Genomic DNA, 12,063 nt, shown 5'->3' on the forward strand with positions numbered 1-12,063 from the left:
GCCTATCGTGTGCTGAAAAATGGCGTTAAACCCCACAACAACAACAACAACTGTCACATTTTGAAAAAAATGTGTATTCATTTACAGGACCTTGCTATTAACTGGTCTGTGGCCAGGAAAACAAAAAGAGTGAAATCTGCTGCTGTAAAAATAAAATTTTTTTTTAAAGAACACTCCAGTGGTCTAGTGGTTAGAGTGTACGCCTCGGATACAAGAGGTTGCAGGTGCAAACTCCAGCCGAGTCATACCTAAGACTTATACAGATGGTACTAACAGCTGCCTCGCTAGGCGTTTAAACTTAAGCTGTTAGTGTTTATTCGGGTCGGCCTGGTAGCAGGATAATGTGACTGGGTGGGACATGATGCTACATGTCTACAGCATGATGCCCCAGTGCTAGACATTGCCATAAACTGCCAGACTGCAGACATCATAGCGAAACTTCCAATGATTTCCATATACAAACTAATTGGACATTAAAACTTTAAAGACTTTGAATTTTGAATTATGTTGTTGTTGTTGTTGTGGGGTTTAACGCCATTTTTCAGCACACGATAGGCTATATATGGCGGCCAGTATTAATGGTGGAGGGAGAACCCGGGAAAACCCCAGAAAGAACCACCGACCCACGAGAAGCTACTGGCATGCTTTCTCACATACCTACATTGGCTGAATCTGAGACTCGAACCGGCGCAGACAGAGGTGAGATGGCAGTGATCCATAACGGAGAACGCTTTAGACCACTCGGCCACTCGGGGCCCCGAATTTTGAATTATGTAAATCTGGTCAAAAATTTGATTAAGATTTAGATTTTCACATGCCTTTCAGACTTTCTAATATTTTTATTGTAAATTTAGTTCAGGATTGAATACCTTGGTCAATGTCAAGGTGACCCATTGGTCGATAAACCCGGTGGCGTCGCTAGGCGGGTGCAGGGGGTGCGGACCGCACCGGGTGACACCATCTTAGAGGGGTGACACCAAAATGAAAAATTGCAAATTTTACAGAGCACACACTGCTCGGTCTAGTCGGATTTCATAAGCGGATAACCGATCAGTTAAATACATGACTAGCAGGCACAGGGTGCCACCATGCAATCTGCAGAGTGTCTGGTGCTTATTTGAATGAGATTCAGAGCTGGTCAGAGCAAAATTTGGAGTTATTTATTTTAAGAAGAAGAAGTCCATGGTGGAAGTCTGGAGGGGTGACATCATGAGTTTACCGCACTGGGTGACACCAACCCTAGCGACACTGCTGGATAAACCAATGCCCTACTAATACCCACTGTTAAAAATGTGATGGGTGAATAGTGTACTTTTCTTAGTACTTATATTGGACAAGTACAGTCTTGTTTTCACTGAGACCAGAATCAATACACATTCTTTTAGACACTAATTGCCCTTTCTACTGAAGTATGGTTTCATTACATTTTCCTGAGTTCAAAGAACTGTTTTCAGTTGTTATGCATCTTACCAGTATATACTGCATAGTAAAATTCTATAAATGACCCACTATTACAGTCACCAGTCATCTGAAAATGACTTGCAAGTACTGTTTCCTGATAGGGAAGTAGGGGCACATGACAGCCACTCTTGAACCTCTAGTTACCATGCATATTGCACAGTAATGTCATGTGCTTACATGTATAATACTGCTTAATGAGACATGAAATGATTTATGTGATCTTTGGATAGGTAAATACCTGAATTAGTCATCATCATCTATTACCTGATAATTGGCTGTTCATACTGTAAAGATTTAAAAAACCAATTACCACTGTCTGGTCAGTAATTAGAGAAATTCTAGGTATGATTTCTGGTAAAATAAAATTGTATCACACCATGTCATTATTCAAGATTTATTTTTAAACTAAGTATGTGTGTGTGTGTGTGTGTGTGTGTGTGTGTATATATATATATATATATATATATATATAATTCTTGTATCAGAATAAAATATTCCACTAATTCTGCAATATTAAATGTTTTATTTAGAGTTTTAATAATATCCCATAACACTTTTCTTTCATTTGCATTAAACTTCCAGATTTTAAGACTACTCTGGTACCTGTCAAAAAGTATAAAATTAAAAAAAAAATTGCACTCAAATATCTTCCAACTTTGTTTTGAGAAAAAAAAAATCATAAAAATCAATATATGCAGTTTATTATTTTGTTACATTGCCAAATATGACCCAGACAAAGTTATGTGTCCTGAAAGAGTTTTCATGCTTTTGCGTAATTTTTGTCTAAGGATGTAAAAGATGTGTTAATCTAATACCGGTAATGCAAAGAAAACTACACTAACGGCACATACAGTTGTATGTGCAAAAAACAAACCAATTTAGGTTGATCTGTGGAACTGTCCATTTGCTGGAAACTGTAATCAGTAATATATATAATGAGCTCAGTTCTTCTTGGATGATTCTGCAACATCATTTGTTGAAGATGTGGACATATTTTTAGCTCTACTGGACAGAGACCAGAAAAGTTTTAGGAATCATCCATCCGTCTGTCCATCCATCCATCCATCCATCCATCTTGCCACTCCTCCTAAACAATTAGGAGAATTGCCATGAAATTTTGGGAACAAATTCATCCCCTGGTCTAGTTGGTCCTATATGTAAATAGCGTCACTTGAACTTCCATTATGACAAGCTCTGCTCTTCCTTAATGGATGGTCATATCCACTTTGGATTTTCACCAAAAGACTTCTTATGATGGCTAGTTTGTCCTAAATAAGAATGGTGCCAATCCGCTGACCAATGTGGCTGCAGCAGTAGCTATCTTGAAAATCTTATAGCTACTCCTCCAGAACGAAAAGTCATAGTGACATGGGGTTTTCACCAGAAGACTTCTTATAGGTCTAGTAGGTTTTGAATGATGTCAATCTGATATACAGTAACTTGAAAATCAATTTATTGCTACTCCTTCACCACAGCAGTCATCGTGAAAATCTTTTTATGGCTTCCACCTCATAAAGGTAAATTCATATCGACTCCTTATAATATCATGCTGGTCCTAAACAAGATTGCTGCTGATCTGATGTCCAGTATTGCCACTTGTGAAGCCATCATGAAAATCTTGTTATCACTACTGCTTCTGAGTGAAAAGTAATATAGAATGGAGTTTCCATGAGAGGACTTTGTATGATGTCAGAAGAGAAGACACTTAAAAATCCCATCAGATAAATCATAAAGTTATAATCAATTGTTTTCAGTTTTGGAACTTATGAATGCTTTAAAGGAACCCCATGATACATCCACTGTGTCTGGCGAAATACATTATCAGCATTTGAAACACCTACTGGAACCCTTACTAATTGCACTGTTGGAAATTTTCAATGGTTTTATGTGCCAAACACTTGCAAAGAGGCCACAGTAATACCTGTCCCCAAACCATGTACAGATAGCACAGATCATACGAACTACAGTCCCATCGCTTTGACGAGCTATGTATGTAAAAAGATGAAATAAAGGTTTAATGCAAGGTTTATTTTGGTATTCGGAGACAAACAATTTAATATCTCCTTTTCAGAGTGGCTTCTATTATGGTACCAGTAATCATCTCGTTAGACTTGAAACACTTATTCACAATGAAGGGGTGGTCTCTCAGATCAGATTCTACTGTACTAATCTCATTTTGACAGGACACCTGAATCTGTTCAGGAGGAAGCAAAGATTTTAAGAATTCGTCAGAAATCTCACCTTCATGCCACACATTAATAAATTAGAAGCTAAATAGTTGAAGGACCTTGATTGACTCAGAGTAGTAGTTCACTCTGGCTGGGGTACTGATCCAAATGATGTTCCTATATAGAACCTTACTATGATCCAGTCAGGATTATACTTGCATTGTTTGTTTCAGCCAGAAAGTCATTTAATGATGCTTGACCATCAGACAATTAGATTCCCTTTTGGAGCATTTAGAACATCCCCAAGTGAAAGTCTTTTGGCTGAAGTGAATAAACCACCAGTCACATCGCAGAGAAACATTATCTTTACAGTATGCCCTAAAATTGAGATCCAGTTCTTCTTTGACTTGTCATTGACTTTACTAGTTAGAAAAAATTGCAATGTGGTCACTTAAACCAATCTTTGAAACCATTACATCCAAAATATGTTCTTTTGTATTGGTATAAATATAGTCTCGAAGTGTTTTAGAGGTGGATGGTACTCTAGTGGCTTGGTATAAATATAGTCTAGAAGTGTTTTAGAGGTGGATGGTACTCTAGTGGCTTGGTATAAATATAGTCTAGAAGTGTTTTAGAGGTGGATGGTACTCTAGTGGCTTGGTATAAATATATTCTAGAAGTGTGTTAGAGGTGGATGGTACTCTAGTGGCTTGGTATAAATATAGTCTAAAAGTGTTTTAGAGGTGGATGGTACTCTAGTGGCTTGGTATAAATATAGTCTAGAAGTGTTTTAGAGGTGGATGGTACTCTAGTGGCTTGGTATAAATATAATCTAGAAGTGTTTTAGAGGCGGATGGTACTCTAGTGGCTTGGTATAAATATAGTCTAAAAGTGTTTTAGAGGTGGATGGTACTCTAGTGGCTTGGTATAAATATAGTCTAAAAGTGTTTTAGAGGTGGATGGTACTCTAGTGGCTTGGTATAAATATAGTCTAAAAGTGTGTTAGAGGCGGATGGTACTCTAGTGGCTTGGTATAAATATAGTCTAAAAGTGTTTTAGAGGTGGATGGTACTCTAGTGGCTTGGTATAAATATAGTCTAAAAGTGTTTTAGAGGTGGATGGTACTCTAGTGGCTTGGTATGATATAAATATAGTCTAAAAGTGTTTTAGAGGTGGATGGTACTCTAGTGGCTTGGTATAAATATAGTCTAAAAGTGTTAGAGGTGGATGGTACTCTAGTGGCTTGGTATAAATATGTTCTAAAAGTGTGTTAGAGCTGGATGATACTCTAGTGGCTTGGTATAAATATAGTCTAAAAGTGTTTTAGAGGTGGATGGTTCTCTAGTGGCTTGGTATAAATATAGTCTAGAAGTGTTTTAGAGGTGGATGGTACTCTAGTCGCTTCATTTACTAGTTGCTCTACTAAAGAATTAAAATCCATCCAGTTCACTTTTATTTTTGATCATTGAGACAGTCTCTTTATTTTGCCTGGAATGCAAAATTCGTTTTCTTCATATCATCAATTTGAAATTCCAAGTATTCACACCAATTATTATGTGATGATGGGGGTCAGTACACAAAATCAACTTAGTATGGCTTAGCTTTTCTTGGATTGATCTGCAGCAAAATGGATTCAATTTCTTGAGCAGAAGTTTTAACATGCGCAAGGAGCCCACTTCATCCTGCATTCCTATCCCTACGATAAGGCTTGTCATAGCCATTGATATGCAAGAAATGTTCACCCTGATTGTCAGCATTGTTTCTGTGAGTCCAAATAAGTGTATATTATTAATCAGAGGTTAGCAGTAAGTTCACTCGACCCATTTTTCCATGAATATCCATAGTATTTAAATGACCTATGTGTAAACCCTTACTAAAAACTCCTAAATTCATGAGATTAACATCATTGCTACAAGAGGTGCTCAAGTAGATATTAACAGTATTAAAACTATGTTCACATTGATCATTGTTACAATCATTATTACTGTATAAAACAGTAGTTTTTCTTTCATTGCATTCAGCTTCTAATATCCATGGAAGTTTCTAATGGTATTTATATTATGTAAAATACTTCCAGACTACTGCATTTGTATGAGAAAATATGAATGAGTTTTTTCAACCTGAAACCTAAAGTCTGCTAAATGAGCGCACCAAGTAGTTCCTAATACACTATACTTTATTTAGGCACCTGATCTGCTGTAGCATAATGCGCCTACAGATCGGGATTTTGTTTGTTTAATTAAATAATTACTCCTAACAAACCGCACACACCCAGATCTGCCAGTGCATTATGCGCTGGCAGATCTGGGTCTGTGCAGTTTGCAGTTTGACTCATTAGTGAGTGTATATGGTATTGCTTCTCCATTGCAGTTAAAGTTTATTGCTAATAGTTCTAGTAACTAGTTTCTTTGTATGACATATTTGCATTTCAGTTATGTGGTGGGCTGATGATGGGTGTTGGAGTATGGGCGTATATTGAAAAAAACAAATACTACTTCCAAGAAGTGACCTCAATCTATGACATCATGCTGGACATTTCTATTGTATTGATTATTATTGGAGGCGTGGTCTTTATTCTGGGTTTCAGTGGGTGTATTGGAGCTCTCAGAGAAAACATATGTCTGTTACGAATTGTAAGTACCATTATAAAGTAACACATTTCCTCTCGTATAACATGTAATTTACTGCAAAAAGCAACAAGCTTGGTGTGTTTGGCAATCAGGGTCAGTGGTATTGACTTTTTTCTATTGATTTTACGAGATTTGATTTGCCTGTGCATTACGGGTTATAGATCTGTAAGTATGTTATTTACATGGATAAATACAGTAGATAACTTTTGTGAATACTCATACTTACTTGCTGAACACTCATACTTCACTTTGTGCATACATATACTTGGTGAATACTCATTCTTCTTTTTATGAACAGTAATAATTTGTAATCCAACATGTGCTAAGAAAACTGTGAACATTTAATACATAAAAACTTGACCAGTTGGTGTATACACAATGTACACTGGTGCCATATATTTATGAACAAACATTATTAGTGTCAAATCATAATACACATGCATTGCACAAATTTTAATTGTGATGACAATAGCTTCTGTTTATTTTAGTACTTGATTATGTAGCCTTTTATACAAATTACTTTCAGAAGACACACTGGAAACAGAAAAATGCCTGATGTTCAACAATAGAATATTATTTCCTATGTTTCTGATTTCACATTCCATGTCTCTGACATTGTAGATGTACAGGATTCCATGTTTCAACTTAATCACCAAAAGTAGCCGATAATTTTCAGTAATATTTAGTTGTGGCAATTGTGCAGTCCATGTTGTATGGATTTGGTTCCGACTTCAATAATTTTCCATGATTTTGTGCAGTGTCATCTTGGAAAATGTAATTGTTTAGGAAGAAATGCCTGGCATCAGCAGACCATGGCTCCATATCATCAAACTCACCTTGACCTGCAAAGTGGGAAATGTGCATTGAAGTAGCCAGGCTGTCTTCATACAAAAACAGTTATTTTTTTTAATAATGACCTTTGATTCATTGAAAAATAAAACAAGATTCCACTGTCCATTGACAAATGGACTGTCAGTGGAACAGTTGAATCTTGTATTATTTTTCAGTCCATAAATACACTGGTCAACAGTGAAATCATTACTGACTTGAAAAGGCCCTAATCTGTAGTATTTTGGTGTGCCGAACATGAATATAACCGTGAAAAATTTGTATTGGCTCTCGTTTTGAAGATATTCATATACCTCATTTTCTATGTTTCACTGTGTAAATTTCTCCAGTAGGACTGCAGCAACATCCGGAATAATGATGTAACATTGCATAATACCATCATGCTCACATCATCCACAGCTGATTGCATCATTTTCTGATGCAATGCAATACTAATGCCATGCGGCTGCTGAAGTAAGTTGACGTCAGCAGTGTACTATACATGTGTAGGCCTATTATACTAATGCCAGGCGGCTGCTGACGCTGACGTAAGCAGTGTACTATATAAAGCCCAATCAGATAGGTTCAGCATTTAAAATATTTTAGACGTTGTGCGAGACAGTTCAAGCTACTGTTACATAAAACTTATTATTTTATCCATTTACGTACAATAAAGAACAGTAATGCCTCGAAAGTGTGTTAATACCGCGGACAATTTTTGCTATATTTGTGGGGAAGTGACATTTGCCAACCAGAAGAAAAGTATCAATTCTCAAGTGAAGAAGGCATATCATCTTTACTTCGGATGCAAGGTTGGTGACCAAGACAAGCCTTGGGCTCCGCATATATGCTATGCTACATGTACAACACAGCTTTCACAGTGGTTGAATTGCAAAAGGTCATCAATGCCGTTTGCAGTCCCAATGGTGTGGAGAGAGCCAAGCAACCACCTAAATGACTGTTACTTCTGCTTGGTTCCTCCTCTTTCCGGCGGAATAACGAAGCGAAAGAAGTCGAGAATAGTCTACCCAAACATTCCGTCTGCATTGAGACCAGTTCCACATGGTGAGGGACTTCCTATTCCAGAACCTCCAGCAGAATATTCTCTTGATTCATCTGACGAAGACAAAGGTGAGTCGACCTGTTCTTCTCCTGGTCCATCAGCATGCAGTGATCCAGATTTTCACTGTGGTGCATCATCAACCCCACACAGAATAACACAGGAAGAACTAAATGACCTGATTCGTGATTTGGACTTATCAAAGAACAAGGCAGAATTGCTAGGATCAAGACTCCAACAATGGAATCTTCTAGAAGAAGATGTCACAATTACTGCATTTCGAAAGCGCCACCAACAATTGGAGCCTTTCTTCAGAAAGGAAAGTAATCTGATATTCTGTTCCGATATTGAGGGCCTCATGAATGCTTTAAAAATCACTCATGACCCACAAGAATGGAGACTATTTGTGGACTCTTCGAAACTGAGTCTCAAGGCTGTGCTTTTGCACAATGGAAACATTCTTCCATCTATTCCAGTAGCGTATGCTGTCCACATGAAAGAGACATACGATAACTTAAGGCAGCTACTGAATTCCATTGAGTATAACAAGTACAGCTGGCACCTCTGTGGTGATTTGAAGGTAGTTGCCCTTTTAATGGGACTGCAGCAAGGATATACAAAATACATGTGTTTCTTATGCGAGTGGGATAGCCGAGCAAGGGAAATGCACTACATGAGGAAGGAATGGACTCATAGGCAGAATGTAGCCATTGGAGAGAAGAATATCCAACACCCAGCTCTGGTTGAGGCTCAGAAAATCTTGCTACCACCCCTTCACATCAAACTAGGTTTGATGAAGAACTTCGTGAAAGCCATTGACCGGACTTTGCCAGCATTCCGATACCTGCATGAAAAATTCCCTCGGCTCAGCGAAGCAAAGATTAAAGAGGGAGTTTTTGTGGGTCCTCAGATTCGAGAGCTTTTCAAAGATGACCGGTTAAACAACTTGCTGGAAGGTGACGCGAAACAAGCATGGAATGCTTTTCGCCTAGTTTCTACAAACTTCCTCGGAAATGTTAGGGCAGAAAACTATAAGGAACTAGTAGAAGACATGTTGATGAAGTATAAGAAACTTGGCTGCAATATGTCTCTAAAGATTCACTTCCTTCATTCCCATTTGGATTTCTTTCCTAGCAACTGTGGTATTGTTAGTGATGAACACGGCGAACGTTTTCATCAAGATATCGCAACAATGGAACAAAGATACCAGGGAAAATGGTCCACTACAATGCTGGCTGACTACTGCTGGACACTCCTCAGAGATGCTTCCGAACAGCTGTACAAGAGACAGGCGAAGAAATCTAAGATGTAGTCAATGACTTGATTTTTTATAGGTAGGCTATTACAGTTGACCTTTTACTATTGGAATGCATTTCGTTATGTAAACATTAATTTCTTGCAGATTACAAAAAAACTAGAGCCAATTTTGCAATTTGACTGTCATATTCGTGTTCAGCACATAAAAATTGATAAGAATTGACTAATTTTATTTCAGTAACATGACTTTTGTAAAAATTTGTTGTCCAGTGATATTTGTAACACAAGTTTTGTTAATTCAGAGGATATATTGCATGTTTCTTCGGACAACCCTCCTAGGAATTTTGTTTTTATACATTCATCGATGAGCTATTATTTGAGACATGGTACAGTAACCCCTGAAAAGTGTTAGTATTGTTGGCCATTGGAAGATCTCAGTTTTGCTTGAAATACTGCAAAAATTGACAACTCCTTCCATTGCATGAGTTTTTTTCTACCAAGCTTTCCTTGGCAATTCTTCCATACTTACCCTGAAGAAATATCATTTCACCACCATATACATAGTTGCTTGTCATCCAAATTCATATGCTTTTGTAGCATTATTGCCCCAGGCTTATAACTTTTTTGCAAAGAGTGTTTTTTTCATGCTTGTTGTCAAATATTTCCAGTTTTTCCATGTTTTTTAAAAAGTATGTGTATATGCATTTGCTTGCAGACGACACTTAGGCATAGTTTGCACACCTGACTAATTCAGGAAATCAAGATCTAAAACTGACATTGTGTTAAGTGGAGTACTGGTCAAAATAAAGTACGGTATAAGAATAATGAGTGCTATATTATCATTTGTTAACTGGCACATAGTTGTACATTACTTATAACAAAGATGATTACAAAAAGATGTGAAGTGGGGGTGGGAATTTGTCACATTCTGAAAAGAAATTGAAATGCTAATCATTTCTTGTGTGCCCCAAACCTGGACAAATTTAATTTCATGTGTAAATAAATCTGTAGTAATATATACTCTTTGTACAATCAGTAGTAATTTATCTTTTATTAATTTTATTTTTGTTTTTGTTTCAATCAACAGTTTTATGGTGTGATAATTTTGATATTCCTGGGAGAGGTGACAATAGCTATCATAGCTTTTGTGTTGAGAGACCAAGTGAAGACGTGGATCACAGACATTCTAAAGGAAGGCATGATTGAACGTTATCATGATGATGAAGAAGCATTGATGGACTGGTTCCAGGAAAATGTATGACTTGATGCCAATATGTATACATTTCCAATTCTTGTCACAGTTGACAAAAGCATAATTTGTTTTAATTTTTTAATTCTGGTCTGTCGCATCCTTTAGTCACTTTTGAAATAACTTTGAAAAGCAATACTCAACATCAGCTTGTAAATGGATTTATTAAAGAAGCCTACCTCAGTCATTATGAATACAATGGAACTAAGTGTTAATTTGAACATATGCAGGCAGTGACAGGGTTGGTGCTGGCTTTAAAAAAGTTGTCGCCAAAAAATCACTAACCTCAATATTTTGTCGCCAGTTTTCCAAAAATATCACCATTTTCATAATACATCATACAGTACTATCCATTTATCTTGACATACCCGGGACCAAGGTAATATTGTTGACATAAGTGGATGTTGAGATAAGAAATGTGGGGGAGGCTGAAAATAAAATGAAATTTTGCATACAAGTTAAAGTTTTAAGATGTGACCTATTGTCAGTGGCTAGGATTTACAGAGTGAGAGAAAAATAAGAAAAGAACAATGGAAATTTTGATTCGTTGAAGACAGCTTGTCTGAAATACAACTGCATATTGACGACTTACATTTGTGTAGTACACTCCACAACACGTTAGTACATGTATATGAAAAATCCATGAATTTGAGTATTAGATCATATTAGAAAATTTGTGTATCAGTAAAATCCCATTAGAAAACACATCTAACATGTACATATAAAACAAAATGGAAGTCCTTGTGTGATCTATATTTTGTTGTCAACAAACACGTTTCACGAAACAATTTACTCTGATACTCATTATCCTTGTAGCACATGGTTGTATAATTGTTTATATGCTACATATTCATGTACTTAAATTGGCCTAGATTTTGGTCAACCAGAGACAACTGCCATGATGCCAAGGCTACCAATGGGGATGAAGTTTATTCATAGGGAAATGAAAACTTGAACAAATTAAAAGTTTAATGAACATTCTTGATAGATGTCCCACCTTTATTTAACTTGACAGCCAGATACCTGAACGTTTTTGTTCCAAACAGGAAATTTTAATGACACAATAAATATATTCCAATCACTATGAAAAATGAAACAACGATTTTATTTAAGTTTGTTGCTGACTTCTTTGATCAAAGGTTATTGGCTTGCTTTGATGAAGGTTCATGTGTTTGATGGCGTCGTTATGCCTCTTTGGAGAACCAAACAATTACCCATTTGTTATTGATGCAGCAACATCAAAAATTTTAGAACATTGAGACAGAAATATTTTCTTCATCTGCTTAATACATTGGTGTTTCAGTGGTAATCAGTTTTCTTTAAAGTTTCAGAAAAACTATTTTTTCTGGTGCATTTAAAAAAAAATATTGCCATCTTCTGGTCAATTGTAGTCCCCATTCCCGCCTTCAG

At 36.7% G+C, this 12,063-nt stretch overlaps 1 protein-coding gene across 1 annotated transcript in view; it reads left to right on the top strand.

Moving 5' to 3' along the window:
• The window catches only part of LOC149773823 (tetraspanin-33-like), a 33,775-nt gene that overhangs the window by 4,100 nt on the left and 17,612 nt on the right, over window positions 1–12,063 (top strand). The window contains exons 2-3 of the mRNA XM_089945976.1: window positions 6,062–6,262; window positions 10,492–10,659. Of these exons, the coding sequence (XP_089802102.1) occupies window positions 6,062–6,262; window positions 10,492–10,659 (369 nt within the window). The remainder of the gene's footprint in view (window positions 1–6,061; window positions 6,263–10,491; window positions 10,660–12,063) is intronic.

This window comes from Sinohyriopsis cumingii, unplaced genomic scaffold (assembly GCF_028554795.1).
Source record: "Sinohyriopsis cumingii isolate HCF-2022 unplaced genomic scaffold, ASM2855479v2 utg000552l, whole genome shotgun sequence".
Lineage (NCBI taxonomy): Eukaryota > Metazoa > Mollusca > Bivalvia > Unionida > Unionidae > Sinohyriopsis > Sinohyriopsis cumingii.